The sequence below is a fragment of the Sinohyriopsis cumingii genome, chromosome 6, assembly GCF_028554795.1.
Source record: "Sinohyriopsis cumingii isolate HCF-2022 chromosome 6, ASM2855479v2, whole genome shotgun sequence".
NCBI lineage: Eukaryota > Metazoa > Mollusca > Bivalvia > Unionida > Unionidae > Sinohyriopsis > Sinohyriopsis cumingii.
Genome location: NC_142966.1, coordinates 100,139,603 through 100,165,679, shown reverse-complemented (window position 1 = coordinate 100,165,679; position 26,077 = coordinate 100,139,603). Strand labels below are relative to the sequence as shown.

The 26,077-nt window shown below is 34.3% G+C and overlaps 1 protein-coding gene across 3 annotated transcripts in view; it reads right to left on the bottom strand.

Moving 5' to 3' along the window:
• Positions 1-5,329: 5,329 nt before the first annotated feature.
• The window catches only part of LOC149797558 (uncharacterized), a 74,361-nt gene continuing 53,613 nt past the window's right edge, over positions 5,330-26,077 (bottom strand). For 2 of the 3 annotated variants that reach the window (XM_089962427.1, XM_089962429.1), the window contains 9 exons: positions 24,014-26,046; positions 22,748-23,154; positions 21,757-21,879; positions 19,113-19,200; positions 17,615-17,708; positions 13,260-13,326; positions 9,582-9,665; positions 8,277-8,366; positions 5,330-7,533 (listed from right to left, as the gene is read on the bottom strand). In XM_089962427.1, coding sequence (XP_089818553.1) covers positions 7,441-7,533; positions 8,277-8,366; positions 9,582-9,665; positions 13,260-13,326; positions 17,615-17,708; positions 19,113-19,200; positions 21,757-21,879; positions 22,748-23,154; positions 24,014-26,046 — 3,079 coding nt within the window. In that variant the 3' untranslated portion in view covers positions 5,330-7,440. The remainder of the gene's footprint in view (positions 7,534-8,276; positions 8,367-9,581; positions 9,666-13,259; positions 13,327-17,614; positions 17,709-19,112; positions 19,201-21,756; positions 21,880-22,747; positions 23,155-24,013; positions 26,047-26,077) is intronic. The other variant, XM_089962428.1, reaches the window with a different exon arrangement.

Here is a 26,077-nt window from a genome sequence, read left to right as displayed (position 1 = left end):
TAGAAGAAACTGAAGAGGACTTTACTAGGGCCTCCCAAGGGATACCAGGTCCACCGCAGAATTTCAGGGTTCGCAGAAACGGGATATGAAAGGCGAGCTGACAATAATAAAGTCCTGGCCTGTAAACTCCTCAACAGTTGCAGGATTTTGTGCATCGTTTTGGTAGAATACTAACCCAACTCAGAAAGATAAGGAAATTCATTTTCCTACGTACAAAAAAAAATATGAAAAGGAATAAGATATTATTTCTCTAGGCTACTCACTACAGGTCAATAGCTGGTCATATGATGTAATAAGGACTGATGATTGATGTTGTGAACGTCGTCGAAGTACTGAATAAGCTGAATCGCCATATTTTTCAAATACCCTAAATACTACTCCCATAAGACCATGGGCGCTGAGGTTAGACATGTCTCGAAATTGAATAAATCCTGTCCGTATCGAAACCTAGATGTGCAGACGTGGAATACGCATCGTCAAGATCAATGGACACTGCCCTGCCCAGTCTACCGATTCGATAACGTCCTGAACTCGTGCTATAGAATTCCGCTCTCTCAAAAATTTTGTTTAGGGGGAAAGATCTATAATTCAACCAGTTTTCCGCAATTTTGTAGACTGCAAATAACGGAGTAGAATGCTAGCGACTGGATGTTTCAGCCCTTTATACCACACTCTTCTAAAGACGGATGTGCACCATTAGCTTGGTTACATTTGACTGATGGAAGAGGGTATGTTTTCTTGAGAAAGGTGGCAGTTCCGTGAATCACATACATATACCATCCTTGTTTATCTGTAGAAAAGGAACAACCAATCTTCTGTGATGCTCGACCAAAACTCTGAAAAACGGCCAATTGAGCACCAACTTGTATTAAAGAGACGTGTACTGCATAAGGTGAGGGTCCCTAAGGACCCAGCATCACCACCCCTTGTTTCTTGGGCAGAGGCGGCGTTAGGAGTACGCGGGGCCTAGGGCCGACCATGACCGCGCGGGGCCAGAGTATCCGTATCTCGATTGGTATGCTACTGCAAACACTGATTATGTCTAGACTAGATCAACTTTCGCGTGCATTACGTGCGGCCTGTATCAGCGTTTCCAATTTACTGGAGAATATAGCTTGATAAAAAGGACGACCTTAGGCCTCAAACGTGGGCCCCCTCAAGAGCGGGGCCTGGGGTTGTTGCCCCACTTGCCACCCCCAAACGCCCTTCATGTTCTTGAGAATGAGGGAGAAGATAGTCTTCATTGCCTTGCCCTTGCCTCTCCAACTGTGTCTTGAGTGCAATTGTTCTGCAATGGACTTAACGTAGGGATAGTTACTTTCCTGTTGTGTTTTTTTTTAACCTTCTTTGGAAACTGGACTGCCCCATGGTTATATCAGATTGTGATCATTTATTGGCCCGTTTTGACGGACCATTAACCGACGCAAGACACCTAAGTTGGTTGTCCTTAAAATCTTGAGATGCAACGTGACCGCCGAATACAGTCTCCGATTCCAGGGGTGCAGCCCTAAGAAGTATCCAATATGACATCTCTTCAGAAGTGGAGGGAATTCCTCCGACGATGCCAAGGCTGTAGAAAATGTGTGTCCTGCTGTCTTGTTTCAGATTCCATCAACCAGTGCAAACAGAAAATGATTCTTCCTTAGGAAGACAAGTGACTGAGAACAGATCAGCGTGTGATGCTATAGTCATTAAGTACAGTACCTTCGACCCTAAATATTTTACAGTGAGGTGAATCAACAGCCTCACGAAATTCCCGTCAAACCTACGGCATCCAAGGGGTGTGGGTTAGGGACATGGAGGGATAATGAACCATACAGCTGGAGGCTGATACTAATGTTCTCAGAGCAGAAAGGTGTATCGACCACCCGACATTTTGCCACGCCAATTCTTGTCCTTTTTCCATCCTCTCAGCAAGTTCTGACTATAGATGAGCGAGGAAGCAATATTAGGTCTTTCCTAGCAATGCTCCGGAACGTCTTTCTAAGCTTGAAAGAATCTTTGTTTTCTGCAAGGCTTAGAGTGCATATTACAGCCTTATCAAATGGCCATGTGTCTTCTTTAACCACGTGAGATGATTGGTGGGAGGGGTTTGAAGATTCTTTGAGGGGAGGGCCCTCAAGATCATCAGCAAAATTCCCGAGAATCTAGTATGATAGACAAAGCGTTATCATCTTCCATCTTCCAAACTTCCGTGGACTACACGAGTATTAGACCTGGAGCAATATTTCTGTGGGGAAGGCCAAACATCAGAGACATAGATGTTGTTATGTATATTTAATTTGCATTTTTTGTTAGTTAGGGTTTTTGTATAAAAAAAATTTTTATTTCATAACATGCTATTGTAATGTAACAATGTATGCTGGACTTGACCTTGTCCAAAACTGAGTTGATTTCTGCTTGCCCTGAATTGACTTTTTTCTGTAAACTAATACATAGCTAAATTATTCTCTTTGTGGTGGATTTAAAATCAGAATTATTATTATTAGAAGAAAATATGTTTTTATGGTTCTCTCTAGGTTTTGGAATTACCTTGGTGTATTTGACATAACCTATGTTCAGGCTTCTAATAATAACTACAAAAATTATTTTGTAAACATCAGGATCAATCTAAAAGGTTTTTTTCCATTAGGTTATATTTTATTTTTTTAAATTCTAAGTGTGACCTGAGGTCAATTAGAGAACTATATAATCTTGTAACTTAGGATTTTTCAGTTGTGCTTTAAGATCTAGCACTTTCAAGTTGTATTATATGTTGTGTCCACTTGGGCTGGAATTTATTTCTTCAAATTATTGAATTCAAGTGATTATTTTCTCTGTAAATACAAAATGTTCTGATAAAATTATTGTACAGACTCCACTCATCATGTGTGAATCACTGAAAAACTTATCACTGGACTATCAAATATTTATAATTAAGGACTAAGGGATAATGTTTCCGAAATAAATAAAAAATATGAAGATCAGGTCCTTATACAGCACAACATTCACTGTGGCATTTTTGTTTAAGCTTGCATTTTCGGGGCATGTCTTGATTTGAGATATCTGGAAAAACGTGGATACTCCACTGCACATGGTGCGATAATAGCAAGTCAGACTGGGTCAATGCATGCATTCGAAGAATTACTAGAACAGGAGGATGAAGCATGGATGAGGTTTTTCATTTATGGAGAGAGTAAACTAAACAATGGTAACAGATAACATATCACTCATATTTAAACAATGTTTTTTTAAAATATAAATCAAGAATTTAAACATTCTATCAAGCAAACACTGAAATACGTTGATGTTGAAAAGTTAGATGCAAAATTTGATTCAACAATCAAACAAGTGAAGCAAGTGGACCCAGCTTACATCTACCTAATGGCAAAATGAAAAAGCAGTTGACCAAGAATCAGTCTGTTGAATGCTTTCACTGGAAATTTCTTCTAATGCATTTTATTTCATATACAATGAAAACAACTGTTTCAGTGTTTCTCAGGTTTTCATAGCTTCATAAATATTTGATGGTAGATCAGTTTTATTTGTCCAAAACTAAAAGATATCTTAAATTTTCAGCAACAAATGTAGAAGATTTTAACTTAAAACTTTTAAATTATTTACAAACTTTCTGCCTAAACAGTCAAGACAGGCAAGTTTTAACTGAATGCATCAATTAAATCTGACTTTCAAAATTTGTTCATACGAAATTATAAGACTGTTTACTGATGCCACCAACATCACTGGAAAGGTGACTACCCTATCTCATGAAACATACAAAGGGGAGTAAAAATTTTTAGTAAAAGTTGTATAACCTGCCAGAAATCTAACACATCAGGTCAAAAAAGTACACAGTATATCCAAAACCACACACAGTGTCAACTTGTCTACAATCTTGTCACCAACACTATCCATTGACTGGTTTCAGGCTTAAGATTTCCTTGTGTCATTGCTGTTTATATCAAATCAATTCAATCATCCATCCATCCATGAATAAATAAGTGGTACAATGTAGTCCCTCAGTAACAAAACATACAAAACATGTCAATGTAAACTCTTTACTACCATAAAATATTTATCTAAATATCATCGCAAGTTGTTGCCAAAGGATGCAGTGACTGAAGAAAAAGATTACAAACTGAAAACAGGCCAAAATATTTCACATTACAGGAAAGTAATGCCATTGTAAGCTACTCAAGAGGATGTTACTGAACAAACAGCTGAATGAGATGCCCAACTGGACCTGATTTTGTTCACCTACATAGCTGATGTATGTCAGCTTGTGAATGCAAATTCACACACATTACGAACTCCACCCAAAGAAGCTGCTGTGAATCAGTGGTTAAGGCACTGGTCTCATGGCCTGAAGGTTGCAGGTTTGATTCCAAGTATCTAACCAACCTGGATCCAGACTAACATCCACTAACATCCATGAATCTAAATCATAATCAAACTCATTCTGAGATCTTCATTTTACAAAATTACATTCCTAATCAAGCTGAATAACACTGATATATATATGACCCTGAGTGTGTTCACAAGCTCATCTAATCACATGCAAGATCACCTTATTAATATCTAATGATGTTGCTCAAAATAGAATTCTTCCAAGGTCCTGACGATACAAGCTTACGTACCAAATCTGAACAAAATCAAGCTCAGCCAATCAGATGCAAGATCATCTCAACAAAATGGTGGATCTCTCTCATAATCAAAATATCCAAGATCTTGAAGATATAAACTTACATTTCAAATCAAGTCTGATTAGTAATATGGCCTCTACACTGGATAAAAACTCTGCCAATCAGATGCAAAATCAACTCAAAATATGCATGAATATTACTCTTCATCAAACATCTTGGTGAATATAACTTTACAGATCAAATCTGATCAAGAGCTGATCAGAAATATGACCTCTAGACTGTTCACATGTTCATATGACCTCTAGACTGTTCACATGTTCATATGAGCTCAGACTCTTCACATGTTCATATAACCTCTAGACTCTTCACATGTTCATATGACCTCTAGACTCTTCACATGTTCAGTTATTCTAATGCAATATCACCCCTTAGTATGCAAGATGGTGTTCAAAACTGAGGTCATCATAGATCTGGTTTTTATAAGCTTACACATCAAATCTGATATTAAAGAAATGAAGCCTTCTGATAGCCAGCCAGCCAATGAACACATGATCAACAAAAGGTCACACCAAAAGCTACCTTGGCCTTTGGTCAGGTGAACTAAAACTTGGGAAATAAATCAAAGATTTATGCAACTTAAAAAAGAAATCAGTACAATGCTTTATAAATTGTCTGGAAAAGCTGAAACAAAGAAAGATAACACGAACAAAGTTTCCACAAGTTTACTGTTTTAATTTTGTTGTATGTATATAGACTGTTTTACAATGATCATTTGTATTTCCTGTAATATTATTCTGTTGAAAACATCAATGATAGAATGTAATCAACTTCATACAATTTTATGGATTATATTTAATTGCTAAAAGAATATATAAAGCAGAGAATTGCAATTTTTCTCAGACTTCATGTATTACAAAGACCATATCAACACACTTTGCATCATAATGAATGAACTGGAGTTGTGCAAGCACCAAACAATGACTATTTGTTTCATTTGTCAGCATGGTGTTGTTGGGTGTTGTTGTCCATGTTGTCATTTACAACACCTTAATGCATCACTGATAAAACTTTCTTACAACTCTTCTATTTTTATTTCCTCACTTATAAAGTTCTTGACATCTTTCCATGAAAACTCATAAAAACTACACACTACACACAGTGTAGGATATGACTTATAACTGTGATAACAAAATTATTTCTTTAGCCTGATGCAACGTTTTATTGTGTTGATAAGATAACTATATTCTCCCAGCAAACAGAGTTAACAGTCTATTGTATAACATACAGAGAATAATGCAAAAGGAAATCAATTTATATTCAACTGATAGAAAATAAATTAGTTTAATTGAAGATCGATTCTCAAAATTAACTTAAAATGCTCACAATGTACAATTTAACATTTTCTATTTCTTTTTACAGACTGAACCAAACTGAAGTGTTAAACAAATTACAAGGAACTATTTATAACTAATTTTATACAAGTTTCTCTCCTATACAAGTACATATGCAGGTTAAAAGATATATTCCTAAGATGTAGAAATCCATGAGGGACCAAATGATAGACAGCTTTAATATACATAAAACATTGTACATATGGACTCTTCCAAATAGAGATTTTCATGCACACCCTGACAATAACAAGTTATAAGTGGTATATATAGCCTGAATTTGTCTCTTCCACATTCCATATTAAACATTCAACTAATGATGCATGCATATTTGTCGTGTATCATGCACATTTTTTAAACATATTTTTTCTTATTTCAGGAAGGGATACACATCTTGCAAACATGTTTTTATAAACTCAAACAAGTGATGTTCCTTCTTATCCGCTATCTTTTTATGGTCATCAACATAATATACAGATAAAGGTAGACAACTCTTTACAAGCCACTATAAGTCCACCATTTGCCTGACCAAATAATTTTCCTACTAACACCAAAAACACTTTGAGCTAAGAACTTACTCCAACAGTTGCCATTTTTAAACACAATTTTTTTCAGGCTAATGATAAGTGTACATTCAAGACTCATATTAAGTTTTCAGTGTTGCTTTTCACTGTTTGAAAAATAATGTAACACACACTGCCAACTTAAAACTTGCACTCTGATAGTGTTATGATCTCCTGCATGTTCAACAGCTAAAGGTAGATAACTCTTTTTTTCTGGACATGCTCCTTCCTAACTTCAGCACTGCTCAGAAAGCATTAGGTTTGCGCTAGTTATTCTGATGTAGTTGACAAATTTTGCACTCCCCCAAATAATGACATGTTCAGTCATCTAGTGTACATGACTAAGGGCTGCGCTAAGACATTTTCCATTTTGGATCTGGCATCTTTTTGAGTTTGGTCATTACCCATTCTTAACTAGTATTTTCTCTATTTTTGCTTCTCTTTTCCTCTTATTTTGCTATCTATCTAAAACAGTTTAAGAACTTGTGAATAATGTATTGCTGCATGTTTATCTGTTAAGAAATTTAATCCATTACATCACAATCTACAACCTAAAAAATAGGTTACACTAGCATGGATCCAAAATTTTGAGGCAACAATCAGCAGACAACAGGACAAGCCACTAAATTTTCAATGCCAAATAGGTTGTTTTATTGAAATAACCTGCCAGTTGCGAAGTTTTTATCCATAATGTTAATTCTGGCAATCATTAGCATCAACATAGAGTATGGACAATTCTGTATCTATATGACCATACTCAATGCTTACACACACCTGAACACATGATTCAACAGCTCATGAACAATACATATATCACAAGAGTCTTCAGTATATAGTAAAGACCAAGGTTAAAAACAAGGCAACATGTCAGGATGACTCCTTGGAAGTTTTTGCTTGTCTCTTCTTTCTTCGTCCCCGTCTTGAATCCTTCCTCTGGTTCTTCATTGTAAATATGATACACTGAAACAATAGATGGATTTCAAATAAAAAAAGAGAAACAGTGTGTGGTTTGTTCTTGATCTGTAATGTTGATTCTATTCACCTTTGACTCAATATGCAATTTACTGAGGTTTTTTCTGAATTTAAAATAAGAAAACAAAGACAAGAGTAAGTACTGCCACTAACAGACATGCACTTAAAGACTTTTATTTATAGTCTCTACAGAATCAAAAATCAATTTTGATTACCAAGTTTGAAAAGTACCTGTACAGTGGAGTGACTGCATTCATGATTGTATGTGTGTACAAACACAGCTGAATTGGGCAACTAATGACCAGATGCTGACTTGTACTTTATTTCTTTCTCCATGCCAGTCAGTAACATACTTCCTGAAATCTTTTTGACATTTCTGAGTATGCATGATTTTGTTTAAGTGAACACTGATTACTTCATTTCACCAACTGTTTTATTAAGTTTTAATTGATATCAAGACAATAAACTGCATGGGAATTTTAAGATTACTCCCACTCACTTCAGTCAATGTAATTTTTGCCTTAAAATTATTTATTAATTAAACAATATGACAAAAATCCTTTTCTTCTTTAAACCACCTTGTATTTTTTTAAATAAGAAAATGAAACTGGGGTAAGAAGGAAATAAAGCTAGTTTTGAATTCTATTATTTTCACGGATCAAAAATTCATGCAAGCTAGTAGTTGATTATAATTTAATAGCATCTGATAAAAAACAATGTTAAAATGGTACCTTTTCATCCAAGAAATTCATCAACTTGTCAACAGAACATTTGATACCTGCGTCTAACATCTGTTTCTTTAGCCAGTCCAACTCCAAAGGCTGTCAAAACAATCAGGCATATTTACCATTTAAATACCAAAGCAGATGGAAAAGAAGTTTTAAAAAATCTCAAATTTTTGTTGGCTATCAGGCAGAGGGCCCAGGTAAACAGCATTGTGGGAAAAAATGGATCAAATAAAAATAAAACACTGCAATATCAAGGGCTAAAATTAATGAATTTTCATTGATTTTTCCCCCCCCCCAAAATTCTGTTTTGGGTACTTGAGGATTGTGGCCTGATTTTCAGACCCCATAAGACACCAGAGAATGTATGTATGTTTAAAAAACAAGACTTACACACTGTCAGTGTAAATCTGTGTGTACACAATTCATGTTCAGATATAAACTTCCATGTAGGAAAAAATGCTTTATATAAAATAAAGCTTGCTTTGGAATATATGAAAACTGGACAAAGCAAAGATATTCAGCAGCAGAGTAGTTTATGAATCTCAAATAAGACAGGTCTAGAACTGTATACTGTTCACTACTCATATCACACCATTAAAGATATTGTATACCGTTCACTATTCATATCACACCGATAAAAACACTGTACAGTGTTCACTTTTCATATCATACTGATAAAGACACCGTATACTGTTCACTATTCATAGCAGTTATCACAATGATAAAGGCACTGTACAGTATTAACTATTCATATCAATCACACTGATAAAGACACTGTATACTGTTCACTATTCATATCACACTGATAAAGGCACTGGACAGTATTCACTATTCATATCAATCACACTCATAAAGACCCTGAATAATGTTCCCTATCCAAAGCAAGCACAGATAAAGACCCTGTATACTATTCACTATTTATATCAATCACACTGATAAAGACACTGTACCATGTTACTTATACATATAAATCACACTGATAAAGACACTGTATAGTGTTCACTATTCATATCAATCACACAGATAAGGACACTGTATACTATTCACTATTCATAGCCATCATCACACTGATAAAGGCACTGTACATTGTTCACTATTCATATCACACTGGTAAAGACACTGTACAGTGTTCACTATTCATATCAATCACACTGATAAAGACACTGTATAGTGTTCACTATTCATATCAATCACACTGATAAAGACACTGTATACTATTCACTATTCATATCACACTGATAAAGACACTGAACACTGTACTCTATCCATAGCAGTCATTACTCTGATGAAAGCACTGTTCATTCTTACCTCATACATTAACATTCTTATATGAATTTCTGGATGATCCTGAATAAATTTCATCATCATCTGTGTCAGGTTTTCACCACGCTTCTGTAAAGACATAAATCTTTTCATTTTGTGGGTAAATATTCTCAACTTAATTTGTGTCTACCAAACATTCTACTCTTACATAAGAACAGGGGATAATAAACTGAACACTGACAACATGTATCACCTAAAATATTGAGAGAAACAATTCCTTCATAATGCATAAACAAATTTTGATGAAAACAAAACATAACTTCAGTTGCTCCAGGTAAATATAGTTTTTACAAATACCATTTTCAGTTCCTGTTCACTAAAAGGACCATGCTAGACAATCTTTTGATTTTTAAAGGTAATATTATCATGAATGGTAATTTTATACCCAGATTATCATGAATGGTAATTTTATACCCAGATTATCATGAATGGTAATTTTATACCCAGATTATCATGAATGTTATTTTATACCCAGAGTATCATGAATGGTAATTTTATACCAAGATTATCATGAATGGTAATTTTATACCCAGATTATCATGAATGTTAATTTTATACCCAGATTATCATGAATGGTAATTTTATACCCAGATTATCATGAATGGTAATTTTATACCAAGATTATCATGAATGGCAATTTTATACCCAGATTATCATGAATGGTAATTTTATACCCAGATTATCATGAATGGCAATTTTATACCCAGATTATCATGAATGGTAATTCTGTACCCAAACAGCATATGCATCATTTGATTTTCAAAGATAATGCACTTGTAAACTTCATGCATAGTAAAGCAAAATGAGACTTGCCAAGTAAACAGACCTTTTTCAGGGGTCAAGCTTGTAGCTTGAATATTAAGATGCAAATTCTCCTTTCAGACTGAATAGGGAGAAGTAAGAGCAAAACAGGGTCAAGTGGGAGCAAAGCAAGAAATGCAATATATATATATATGTGTGTGTGTGTGTGTTTGTGTGTGGGTGTGGGTGTGTTTGTGTTGTGGTGTGTGTGGGGGTGTGTTTGTGTGTGTGAAAAGTTTCTTATCATTTTGTGGAAGAGAACACATATGAATTTGATCATGGTGTGACTCCTAAAAATTTGTATATTTCTTCGTTTGTAAAAAAAAATAAAAATATCAAAATAAGAAAATTAATGTGTAAAATATTAACTATCATTTTGGGGAAGGGATGTATTCAGACATAACAGTGTGGCTCAAGAGTTTTTACAATAATTCTATCAATTTCTTGAAGAAGTGCCAACGTTTGTGCCAAAATAACCTTAGCTTTGTTCTGAAAGAAAGTCAGCCAATTAAAGCTGATTAGTGTTAATCTTATTACTATTGATCATTGAACAATAATGCCAGAAAGTCTTTTCCAGTTATCTTTAATGCATTCTGTGTACAATTTTTGCTAAAATGTAAGAAAATATCCTCATCCAAATTTATAAATCAAATAATTTTAGTAACTGGTAAGAATCAAAGATAATCTGACTAATGAAGGGAAAATAGAACAAAACAAAAAATGCTAAAGCTGCCAACATGTGCACATGGATTTGTGGTGTAACAATAATCATGCAGTCAGTTGACCTATGAATAGGATTCTGCATTGCCTATAAAAATGATCCCATTGTTCCTTAATAATTATTCTTGCTGTATTAATTCAAATCAAATGGGGTTAAAGTGTTAATTAGTGGGTATTTACAATATATAATGGGATACAGAATGCAAAGCTGTTCGATTCAAGTTTGAAGACCCAGGCAGGACTAAGTCTTTAGTTAAACAAATGCAATTAGCTTGGAGATTAATGTTGACAAGTCAAACAAAATTGTGGTGGTCTAAAAACGTTTCTTACCGGAATTTATGTCAATAAATTTACCTACCATTTGAAGGGAATACAATAGATCTTTTATGTCTGCTTAATCAACCAAAATACATACCCGCTGAGACAAGTTTATGGACTGAATTGTAAGCATTTTTAGTCATTGTCACACATATGTAAACCACCCCTACCTCTCTTCATCTTAACCCTTTTTATTTTCTAACTTCACACCAATCTAATATATGCAGGAAACTGTCCTACAAGTGATAACAATGGTTGGAACAAACCATTAAAGTAAAAGGAGTGATGGGATTGTCTAATAAAATCAAACATTTTACTCCCTGCCATTTGCTTATAAATCAAATTTTTCAATTAATACTGAGTTTATTTATTTTTCCTCTGTTCTTCAGAGAATAACTCAACATTTTTTAAGGAACCTGCTCTGAACTCACACAGTCAAATAGTTTACTCCCAAACTGGGTTCAGGTCGTTTACATGTACAGTTTACACACACGTTAATTCTTATCACAAATGCATTATGAGGTCAATGCCTTTGATATTCCGTGTGAATTTTCAGCCAAGTACATGTGCTTTTCAAGGTTATGTACAAGATTCATTTTAGAAACTCATAATGTCTGAATAATGCATTTTTTTTGGGTCAAAAATCAGACCCTTTGGACATATCCAGCAAATATAATGTTGTGGGGGAAAAATCACCTGTTTTATAAGCTTGTGTAAAAGTATTAGAAAGAAATTAAATGTCAGATTTGGACAGATCTAGCAAATATTTTATTATAGAAATGATGCTTCTTTATGCATATTTTTGAAGGAATTACTGTTATGAAAAACAACAGATTCGACTGGTGATTATACATACTCAACTATTTATGCTCATGTTGTAGATTTTGTGTACATACAAATAAATATTAAATATGTAACAACTATTTTAAGCACTTCTTGTTTAATCTGGAACAATGCTGATAGCCAAGTCCATAATATTGTGCCCACTTTCCACTTTTGTCCCCCTAATTTTTGTTTTTTCAGTGGGGTGGGTGGGAGTGTAGTATGTCAGTCTCTTTAGCTAATTGACCTGGATGGTTATAACATGGTTCCTTACATAGCTTAGTCCCTGTTTTTGGACCCCAACAGCTGTGTTACAGTCAAGTCACAGTGTATAGGATTGTAAATTTATTATCTAAATCTCTCTAATATAAGTTATATATATATATATATATATATATATATATATATATATATATACATACATACATACACACACACACACACACATATATATATATATATATATATATATATATATATGTAAATTTCAGCTTACTTGACCTACTTCTCATGTACTGCCACTTAATTGATTTTAATGTTTCTTTCTTTCCTAACCAAAACATGAATTTAATATAGTAGAGCATTTTGTGAAAGTCAAAGTTTTCTTAACTTGTCAATAATTCAACCCAGCTCTATGATCCTGGGCTAGACATGTGATAGTCTCATTATTTATCATACTATCATACATTCTTTGGTGATGGTGTATTTATGCTGCCATAGTGACAGATCTGAAGAGACCAATACATGGTCAGAACTCTAGTATCAAGCATTTATTGAAAAAGACACAGTCCATAAAATTAAAACCTTTTAAAATCACAACCTATAATATTGTTAAAGTTTTCACAGAAACTATGATGAAATTGCTGTCACAGGTCTAGGCATATAACAAAAATAGTGGGGAGAGATGTAATGTATCTCCAATGTAAATATTGGCTAAAGATATAATTCCCTCTTGTACATACCAATAATGTATTTAATTAGCAACAAATACATTCTAAATACCTGTGGTGAAGAAGGGACATCATTCTCTGTATATTTTTCTTCCATAAAGCTTTCTTCAATAACCTCACTGTGAAATAAAGAAAACATTATTTTGAATTACCCACAATTAGAACAAGTATTCTTTGAAACCTGGTATATAACATACATCCAAGTGTTGATTTAGCACCATGGTAACTAACATACATCGAAGTGTTAATGTAGCACCATGGTAGCTAACATACATCCAAGTGTTGATGTAGCACCATGGTAACTAACATACATCCAAGTGTTGATGTTGCACCACGGTAACTAACATACATCCAAGTGTTGATGTAGCACCATGGTAACTAACATACATCTATGTGTTCATACAGTATGCATCCATGTCTTGATGTAGGACCCTGATATCTAACATGCAAAAACTTTAACATGACATTTTACAGCAAAATTTAACATTGCTGATGGCAATATTGCCACTGGAAAAGCAAACCTAATGTCACACAATGCTCGAATACTATCAAATCAATCAAAATAAATTATTCAAAATTCAAGTATTCAAAATGACAAGGACAAGGTCTGCACATTCAGCCCATGATCAAATCAATGCTATAAATTACACAACCTTGAGTCCTAACTCCAACAGCTGAATAAACATGTCACAGAATCAACTGTCTTAGCCTCATTAGAAGCTGTATACAAACCTTGAATGCCAATTTGTTTCTGCTTTGACCTTGACCCCAGAATCAAAGAGACTGCTGTGCAGAAATTAATTATCTTAGCTACATCATGATCCTCCGTAAGAAATCCATCAAAGGGTTTAGAAAATATAAGCAACAAGAATCCCTCAAGGTGACTGATGTTCTACTGGCTGCAATGAATTTAAAGAAATTCAAGACAAGACCATTTTTCCTTTCAACTGCTGAGTGTTGAATCCATCTCTGATATTCTTCAATGATAATAAGATTTTAAAACTAGCTGCTGTGATGGACATGATTGATTGACTGATTGATTGGATTTATGTGATGGGCATATTGTCTAAGCCCCATTTACATTTAGGACCAAGAAGACATAATATGAAGTCTGATGGTGAAAGCCCCGTATCAATATGACCACCCATTTAGGGGAAGCAGTGACAGCTATATTTTCATGACAGTATTAGTGGCAGTGATATTGAATGTGCTATTGGTACCTTTTTCATTTAGAATCAACTATGAATCATAAGAAATCTTTTGGTGAAAACCCCATCATAATACAGTATAACCATCCACTTGGGAGAGACGAGTAGAGAGATAACAATATTTTCAAGATGGCCACCATCATTACCATACTGAGGGTCAGTTTGTATCATTTTCAGTCAGGATCAACTAGGCACCATAAGAAATCTTCTGATGAAATATCCATGTCAAAATGAATTTCTGTACAAGTAAAAATGAGTTTTGAAATAAACACCATGGTGGCCATACTGGACATCCTGTCAGAATTGCTTTAATTTAGGACCTGAAGACAATTATAAGAAGTCTTCTGGTGAAAATTCAGTGTTGATATGACTTTCTGTTTTAGGAGAGTGAAACAAGATTTTCAAGATGGCTGCCATGGTGGTAGGTCATCTCCATTTAGATCCAAGATCATCATAATAAATCTTTTGGGTGAAACCATGATGTCGATGTGACCAGCAATCTAGAAGAAGCAGCAATTAAACAATTTTGAGATGGCCATTGATGCAGTCATATTTCAGGTTAGATCAGCCTCATTTTCATTCAGGACTAACTAGACAACATAAGAAGTCTTTTAGTGAAAACCCGATGTTGATATGACCATCCTATCAAGAGTAGTCATATCCAAATTGTTAAGATGGCCACTGTGGGAGACATACATTTTTATTTGGGACCAACTAGATATCATAAGAAATCTTTTGCCGAAAACCCCACTTGATCATGACTTTCCATTCAGGAGGAGTGTCAATAACCAGAATTTCAAGCAGGCTGGCATTGCAGCCATACTGAACCTCAGATTATCATAATTTTCATTCAGGATCAACAAGACGTCAAAGAAATCTTTCAGTGAAAACACCATGTTATTATTACCATGTTATTATTTAAGAGTAGTAATAAGATTTTCAAAATTATCTCTGTGGCAGACACATTTCATATTGGATCAACATCATTTTCATTTAGGAGCAATTAGACATCATTATAAATCTTTTGGTGAAAACCCTACCAATGCAGTCGAAAAAGTGACTGTAATGTCCCACTTCCCACAAACATGGCCTCCAAAACAAGGCTACAAATTAATTCTATTTTTAAATATTGAAACTTATCCAGTCTCTAAAAATAATGGACATGAAATTCTGACCTTTGCTATTAGGAGTTCAAAAACCAAATACATTTTGCCTGTGAATCCACTATGATGTTTCTTGCCCTGCTACAACTTATAACAAGAGTATCATAAATGGAACAATATACACCCACCCACTGTTTAACAGTCTTCTATGTAGACAGCTAGTAGGGCATGGATGACTCTGGAGATTACTGACCAGCATACCTCAATGACCTTTGGTCAAGGTATGCAGTCTTGAACTAAACTTTCTGTACAAAAATGACTTTCTTATTACAATCACTGTGACCTTAATATTTGTCATTTTAATCTCCAAATATAAGGGTTACTTTCTTAACTTCAGTGCAGGCCATCAACCAAGTCTGGTAAATGAATATTCTCTAAAACAAACATTATTGGAAAAAAAACTGTTTTTCTTCGAGTTATAATAACTTTGACCTTTGACCCCAAAATCAATACATCTCTTTCTCATCAATAGTGCATGTACTTCACAACTACTGGTCACGTTATGTGGTCCAGAACTGAACTTTCTGTACAGAAACTATTTTTTAATTTTTTAACCAGTGACCTTGACCACCACTGACATTCCAACCCCAAACTCAATAACCTTTTAATTTACCAGAAGTGCAAACCATCCACAAAGTTTAATCAAGATATGTGACACAGAACTAAAGTTAATGTGCTGAAACTATTTTTCTTCTTCAGTTATAATGACCTGGACCATTTGACCCCAAAACCAATCAGTTTCATCCTTACCCCAATAATTTTCTTCTCCTACTCTTTGTGACCTCAAGTTTTGATGTCTGGAACCACAACATTAGATGACTTCTTCCTACCCCCTAAGTGCAAGCCATCCTTCTGGTTATGTAAAATTAGATAAAACTGAAGTTATTGTGCTGAAACAAAAATGGTACCAGACAGATGGATGTACAAACATGTACAATGTCTCCAGGGATCTTTGAAGACCCCAACAACTTAAGTATCTTGATCCCTCTGATTGCACTTTGAGGTACATGTACTTTACCATTCTCAGTTACTGATGTCGTCTACTAAAGACAGAAAAAGAAACACCACTCAGACTCTGGGAACTAAACACAGTATCAGCTTATGTCATTTTCCCTCCTAAATATGCACAGTGTATTGAGTAGAAGTGTAAACAACCAAGCTGAAGTGAGACCTGCAAGTTCATATTTTGTTTTGTTTTGAATTTGTCTGTCCTTGAATATCTTGTGTGTAATATTGGACAGTTAAAGGATTTCAACTATGCCTTCTTTCATTGGATATATCAAATCAAAGGCATGCACATATCTATATTTTATGCGGGTGGGGGTGGCCTTTAGAATATGCTATGCTATTTTAGGGGAGATTGATAATCAGTTATAATATGGGGTATGCAATAAAAAGTAAATAATACTCAAATGGAATGTATTATTTCAAAAACTGCTTTCAAGGACTAATATCTTTCACATGATGACTAAACTGTTCTGAATTTGCAAAGAGTGTGTAGCAGTTAATTAGGTAGATAAAGCTGATACATGGAGACACTTTGTATACATGCTTTAAGCAGCCTACACATTTACTTCATCCAAAGGAATTACTTCACCCTATCTGGACTGGTGGAAAAAATTACTTCCCCTGAAATTCCGAGCATGACCCCTGGGGACCAAATACTGATACATGTGCTGCTCCTACTCAAGGTGTATTCAGATACAAAATTTCATATCTGCTCTCCTCAAGGTGTATCCAGTTACAAAATTCATATCTGCTCCTTCTAAGGTGTATCCAGATACAAAATTTCATATCTGCTCTTCTCAAGGTGTATCCAGATATAAAATTTCATATCTGCTCCTCCTCAAGGTGTATCCATATAAAAAATTCATATCTGTACAAGTGAATATTTAAGCAAAACTGACCTAATGATACAAATGTGTACCCATCCAAATAACCAATGATGACAAAGGAAATGATGCCAGGAAACATCATGAACAGAGCTGGACTTCTATGTAGGTGACTTAAAGTATTTATTTAAATAAGTAATTTACCTGATATCTGACTCTTGAGAAGAGGATGGATATTTTTCTTCTTGACTGGCTGAAATGTCACTGTCATCAACATCAACCTCACTGTCAGTCTCATCTGTAATTGAATATGTACACATGTATTAGCAATCAACGTCAACCTCACTGTCAATCTCATCTCTGATTATGTACACATGTATTAACAATCAACATGAACCTCACAGTCAGTCTCAATTGTAACTGAACATGTACACATGTATTAGCAATCAACGCCTACCTCGCTATCAGTCTCATTGTAATTGAGTATTTACATATGTTTTAGCAATCAACATCAACGTCACGGTCAGTCTCATCTGTAACTGAGTATGTACACATGTATTAGCAATCAACATCAACCCCACTGTCTGTCTCATTGTAATTGAGATTTATAAATGTATTAGCAATCAACATCAACTTCACTGTCAATCTCATTGTAATTGAGATTTATGCATGTATTAGCAATCAACATCAACTTCACTGTCAATCTCATTGTAATTGAGATTTATGCATGTTTTATCAATCAACATCAACCTCATGGTCAGTCTCATCTGTAACTGAGTATGTACACATGTATTAGCAATCAACATCAACCCCACTCTCTGTCTCATTGTAATTGAGCATTTATACATGTATTAGCAATCAACATCAACCTCACAGTCAGTCTCATTTGTAACTGATTATGTACACATGTATTAGCAATCAACATCAACCCCACTCTCTGTCTCATTGTAATTGAGCATTTATACATGTATTAGCAATCAACATCAATCCCACTGTCTGTCTCATTGTAATTGAGCATTTATACATGTATTAGCAATCAACATCAACCCCACTGTCTGTCTCATTGTAATTGAGCATTTATACATGTATTAGCAATCAACATCCATTCATGCAAAGTTTTAAAATTAGGAACATATAATAATGACTACATGATTAAGCTGTCAAATTGTTGAGTTAATAAATTTAAACACATTTGTTTCAGTTTAAATGTAAAATACTTTGTAGTGTTTGTAAATAATGACAAACAAGAAAACTATGTCCTTCTATACTTTAAATCATAGACCACCACAAAATTCTATTCACTAATTCACTAAAACTGTATGCTCAACAATGTTTTAAAATTAACTTTGTCTATTAACTGTATCATCCCTGCCTTTTCCATTCTGAAACAAGCTAGATGTCAAAGTCATCACAAATATTTACATCATCTTGTTTCATTTAGACCAACCATCCTCCAACCCTAACCAGTGGGCTGCATCCAGAATACCAAATCTTCACTGTCATTTACTTAATTTGCTAATAAAATAACGCTTCAAACATACCTACCATCTGTGTAAGCAAATTCTAGATTATATGGTAAAAGTAACTGACAAACGGAAGTATATTAATGCTAAGGTGAGGATGTGAACATGAGAATTAATATCAGCAATCACAATGTATCCACAAAAAAGTGGAGACATAAAATGGCACAAGGATGACTCACATTGATGGGTCTTGTGGTATATTTCTTGTAGTATCAACAGCATTCTCTTCTTGCTTAATGGCTTTACTCCATACCTATCTATCTCTTTCTGTAAAATTCATCATACATTGCAAAGGATTATTTACATTCGGCAAAGCTAGCAATTAGCAAAAACAAATTATACTGTCAAGATACAATGGAATAATTCATACATTTATCATCGTAACTTTCCTGTTTTCAAAATGTACAAATTCGATGAAAGTGTGCAATAAGTTTTAACTAAATACTAATTATTAAATCATTTTTATGCAACTCATTCCTGTTTCTTGTGTCAGATATTATCATCTGAACAAATGGTGATAAATTTGTTCACCTAAATATACTCCTGCCTCACACAACTTCCCCATGATGGAGATGACTCTGTTGTCAATAGCAGGCCAAAGTGTGTATGATATCACTCACCTGGCTTATATGACAGTTCACCATTTCTTTAAGGAGGTTTATGTAGTTATTGTAAGAAAACAACCTACGTAAACTGTCTCTTAAATGTTATATCATGTCCATTTGACCTAATTTACTACAATCTGTCTAAAGATAATGGCATAATTAACATGCATGGTCTCTTACCCATAAGATAATGGCATAATTAACATGCATGGTCTCTTACCCGTAAGATAATGGCATAATTAACATGCATGGTCTCTTACCCATAAGATAATGGCATACTTAACATGCATGGTCTCTTACCCATAAGATAATGGCATAATTAACATGCATGGTCTCTTACCCATAAGATAATGGCATAATTAACATGCATGGTCTCTTACCCATAAGATAATGGCATAATTAACATGCAATGGTCTCTTACCCATAAGATAAGTTATCCAAGAGCTTTAAAGGTGAATTTATTTTACAGACAAAACTTTAATTTATGATCTGCAGAATCTGATGTTATTCACACAAATTAAAATTCAAATCTACACTATATTTGTTTCCACAATCTGTTTCATTTCATGGGCTTCATTGCTCTTGGTCATTAAACTGGAAGCATTTCAGAAGGAAAACATACTGGAAACAATGAATATATGAAATACCATAAAGTAATCCACAGTTCATGTGACAACATATAAATTACTATCATTTAATGCTTTTTAACATGGTAATCCTTGCAACTATCAAACTTTGCTTCACCAAGCACATCAAACTCACTTCCAATTATTAAAGAATTTCAAATGTGGCAAATATTTTAGTGATCATTCTCTATAAATAAATTTCTAAGCAGGGAGTTGACTAGAAATATGTTCTAAGAAGTAAAAAATTCAACATTAAAAAACACAATTACTTGCAAGCAAATATTGATAATTATTTTGAAAAATTCTTATCCTCAATTACAACAATGCACATTGTTAATGCTAGCTGGCAATTGTACATTTTTTTTAACAATAGTTTATTTTTAACACATCTTTAAGGTATAAATTATAAATTACTTTGATTGTGCTAATTTGTATAAAATATTAATAAATTGTGCATAATGTATTCTAAAATTTATTTTCTACCGATGTTCATACTTTTGCAAAGAAATAAACTTTGTAACCCCAAACCTGTGCTTCTCAATAGTCAATGTCATGGGTAACTTCCCTTGGTTTGCTTTACTTTATGAAAAAAGAACAGGTATTTGACAACAAAGAAAACTGTTTACATTGCATACGATTTTAAAATTGTTTCTAACTACATTGAATTTTTTATAAACATGCCGAGGTCTTGCTCATAATGGAACTCACTAGATATCCTCATGATTAAAGCCTATTTACCAAGATAATTCAAACCTTGATCAAAAATACTCACTCAATACTGATAGCCAGTCCAGCCAGCCAATCAGATGCAAGATCACCACATTAATGATGGTGCATCTTGCTTATTATAAAACTTGTGTAAAATCTTGAAATATGCAATTTTGAAGGCAGCATGCTTCTCCTAAATTTTTAAAGCGAAATGAGAATTACTTTCAAGTGTTTCAAGCATGAATGAAAGAATTCAAAACACAAATTTAGATCTCCTTAAATGCTTGCTTACATGTAGTTCAAACATATGCTGTAACTAAAAGGATGGTTTAAAGCTTAAAAGCAAAACGTGATGGTTCAAATTCTTGTTTGGAAAAAGTTTGAACTTTGCAAACTGTTTATGGTTGTTATCCTTACATATACAATTTATTTAATTATTAGTAATTACAAAATAATTAACAAAAATATAAGCATTTTAGTAAGAATATACAGTCTTCAAAATTCCAAAATTTAAAACTTGCTGAGAAGATAGCAAATCAAATGTGTCAACAAGCTCAAAACCTAAAAGGATGATACAATACTTGTAATATATGACTGTGTGAAATATTAGTCATAACGGCATTACTCGGGTTATGAATATCCTATGTTCTGTGCTATCTTAACTGTACTGTAAGTTAATGACTGTCAAAGTTTTGAAACTATGAGCTTACGCTTCAGTTTCATGCCAAAAAGTCTTTGAGAATCAGGAACCTGTTCTAAGTAGGTACAAAATGTTCATAGATGCCTACTAGAATGTGATGATTCTGTTTCTGTGTAAGTAAATTAACATTAACTTGCTTGCATTTAAAACAGGTCTTTGTTTAAAGTGTTATATGTAAAGTTACCTTCAGCAGGGGTGTGGACATATTAACATAATTAGGCATGGGGGTGAAAGGTGAAGGTGGAATCCATTCCTTTCTCACTTTCTTCTCTCTACTGGCAGCCTCTGGGGTTTTAAAGTTCACAGCCTGTGTTCAAAATAAATATCTATTGAAACATTTTGTATTGCCTCCCAAAATCTAAATCTTAAATATCCCTTGGTAAAACAATGGAAATTTTCAAACTTGCAAAATTTACACAAATATGATGACATGATGGATCAGATGGCAGAGCATCAGATTCTTAATCTAAGGGTTGTCAGTTCAATACCCCCATAGGCCAGCCCAAATCAGCTGCCTTGGTGTATATTTGGGAAAGGCACTTAGCTAACATTTTGCCAGCATGACATATCCCAACAGAAAACTAAAAGTGCTGTTGAAAAACCAAACAAGAAAATACAGTAAAAGAAGAAAACTAGTTTTCATTCTAAACTGCATGAGGCAGTGGTATACTGAGGGTCCTCATTTGTATATTCACTGATGCATGAGGCAGTGGTATACTGAGGGTCCTCATTTGTATATTCACTGATGCATGAGGCAGTGGTATACTGAGGGTCCTCATTTGTATATTCATTTAGAGAAATTTAACTTAAAATCTTAAAATTGCTCATGATGCCAGCTCTGCCAATGTCACTGGAAAAAGAAGCTTATATCTCTTTGCCTGTTAATGCACTTACACCAAAGATTACCAAAATTTATGCCAACAAAGTTCAGTTTTTAATTTCAATCCAAAATTACCATATCAACATGAAAGTCTAATTAAACATCAATATATGGTACAAGAATATTTTAACATTTGGAGATGTTTATGTGAATTATATGACCTTGTTTAAATTTAATATTTTGTAATAGTTAAGACCTTTATCAACTAAGATATTGACATAATATCCAAATAATTTACAACTTCCTTAGCAGAGTAATGATAACTTTAGCTTGAAATTTTGGAATGATAACATACTTTCCTGTATTGATCATCCAAAGATGACTTTTCTTCTTTCATCTCAGGATTACTTTCATCTACTGGCATGTTGTCCACCATCCAAATAAAGCTATCATCATTAAAGGCAGCTTCAACTTCTTCCTTACTCATCAGGGAATCTTCAAGATTGTCTCCTTTTAAATTATTGTCAGAATTATATCCCCTTGCACTGAGGTCATTCTTGTTGTTATCATCTGTGGGTTGTGTCATTCCATGTTGTACAACCTCTAGATTTTCTTCATCACTGATGCTAATTTTTCTTGTGCGTTGGTTCGGGCTACACTTGGCATCATTCTTTTGAGATGCTGACTTCAGAGGTGTGAACATTATGCCCTCTCCAAATCCTGCCCCACAGTCATCAAAGTCATCCCATACATTGGGATCAGCTGAAAGATGTACAGATGTAAGCAAGATACTATCTCACTGCTTACTCTTCACTCTATAAATAGACTAATTATCTTCCAGTGCAAAGGTATTCAAAAAGACAATTTAATTTTTTTGTTCCAAGATTGTAGTCATTAAGGATCTAAACAGGGCAACAACATGTTTTGTCTAGTAATAACAACCTCTGTCCATAAGCAGATCTATATACATAATGCAACTTTTTGCAATATTCCAAGGTAAAACAAAATGGTGATAATATCTTAATGCATGTGTGTGTGTGTGATTTGGATTTTTAACGTAGCATTAAAAAAATTCAGTAATATCGCTATGATGTTTGCAGTGTGGCAGTTACTACTGATGTCTAGCACTGGGGCATCATGCCACAGACATGTAGCACGATGTCCCACCCAGTCACATTATCCTGACACCGGGCCAACCAGTCCTAACAATAACCTCTTAATGATGAGCTTCTAGCGAGGCAGCTGTTAGTGCCATTTTTGTAAGTCTTTGGTATGACTCGGCCGGGGTTCAAACTAGAATCTCCTGCATTCGAGGCAGATGCTCTAACCACTAGGCTACCAGAGCAGTCTCTTAATGCATAATGAAGAAGCAACCTAGAGCTTAAAAAGTAGATCAGACACACATCGCTGTACTGTGCTAAGAAATCGAGATAAAGCTTTCTTTTCTTTTTAAAAAAAAGGAACATTATGAAATGGCAAAATAATTTTTTTCAACAATCTGGACAGCTCAAACTATCTGTGTAAATGCTACTACACAAACATTTCATTTAGAGAATATTTTTTGAAATTTTTCAAACATAATATTCATTTAAGCTTTAGGAAGTTTGGAAGAGTTACATACCAAGAACGGACAAGTGTTCATCTAGCACTGGTTGAACAGATCCTGCAGCTTTCTGACTACTATTTGTCTTGATGATAGATTTTTCTGTAGGTGTATACAGTGACAGGCAATCTTTAATGTCCACTATCTGCCCTTCACAGCTATGTAATGCACACTTCACCATTTCATTGTCCTTTTCGAATCTAGAATCCTCCATGACCCTCACAGCCTCCTCTAATTCAAAGTTCTTTATGTCTGTGTCAATATCAGGATCATCTGTTAGTTTCCCAATGAAATGATCCTGATTTGAACTAATGCTAACATCTGAAATTTGATCTCCTGAGATCCACTTGCTTTTCCATCTGTCATTGAAAGTTGGTGACTGTGCACCCATCTCTGAAAAGTTGTCTCCAATAATTTCAACATCTCCATCATTTTGTTCAGCAGTTTTTAGCTTTGCATAATTCAAATCTTCTTCCTCTGAAAAGGAAATTTCCTTCTTGGACCACTTGATACAGGAAGAATTTCTATCTGAAGCTACTCTCTTCGGGGTCTTATCATCACCATCTGTTGAATATGTTTCCATCTTTCTCTTTTTCGAACCACTGTCTATGAAAGGAGACATTTCAAAAACATTCTGATTCATTTCAACCCTTCTGACATCTGTGTCCATATCTCTAACTGGTGTAGAAATTTTTCTTTCATCAATGCAACTATCTCTAGAAGGAGATACATTTTTGGACTTGTCTTTCTTATCTTTTATTGGTGTAGGAGATGAGAACAAGTCAGAAGATATATCAAGCTCTTTTTCAGGTGTTTGAATATTTGTGTTATTACTTGTAGATTTCTCAAAAGAATTGCTCTTTTTAGAAATTACTGGAGATGCTGATGAACTTGATGCTCCATTATCTATGATATATTTTGTTTCTTTTTCAAGGTGTTCCTCTACACTACAGTTAACTTTATTCACAAGAGACATAGTCTCAATAGACGCTCCAACATCAAGAATTGAAAAACATTTTTCATTTGCATGTTCGACATCGATGCAATTTTTTTTATTATTATCATTTAACTGACCGCCTGATAATAAGAATTTGTCTCTATATGTACCATTGGTGATTGTAACCATTTTTTTGGGACTCGGAGATTTGCTAACAGAAATGTTAGATGAATTGTCTTTAACAGTATTATCTTCTATCATAATGACATCTGATGATTCCATACCAACATTGATGGGAGAGGCCGACAGAAAGGAAACTTCATCCTCTTCTGATCCAAATTTTCCTTGTTGTGGAAATGACTGACTTTTCATTTCTTTATGTGATTCATGATCATCAGTTCTTTTTTCCATATCATCTTCTGTATCATTTTTTATAACTACAGTACTGTTTTTCTTGTTGGTGTCTTCATGTTCAAAAGGGAAATTCATGTTATTATAATCAATTAAATCACACTGCCCTTTGAGGAACTTATCTTTATCTCTTAGACAACATGTTCTCAACCTATCATTCATGTTTGCAATAGTTTTGTCTTTCTCTGTATAATCTTCCATCCTTGAAGAATGAGAGTGTCTCTCTGTAGATGTGCCAGACTTGCTACTATCATTTTTATGTTCTTTTTTTTCACTCTTTATAAAATTTCTAGAACCAATCATCACATCAGACTGGTTACTGTCACTTTTCCATTCTTTCTTTTCACTTCCTGTGGGTGTACCAAAACCATCCTTCATTTCTGACTGTTTATTGAAATTTCTCTGTTCTAAAGTGTCACTTTCATACATTTTTCTGGAACCAATCATTCTTCTTTGTGTGCACATAATGTCCTGATAATCCTCTGCTGAAATAAAATCATTTTCTTTGTCACCATCATCATCTTGGTTGTTATTCATTTCACTATTTCGGTCTTCTGAATCAGTGTTTGATTCTCCCCATACATCCTTTAACCCCTGAAATCTATGTTCATTAGAATCATCACCTTCTTTTCCCTCTGTATTCTTAGTGCGTTGTGATATCTCCATCTGGCTACAAACCATCAAGAGTTCATGCAAATCTAACCTGTAATGACAAAGAAAAGACTCACTACGAC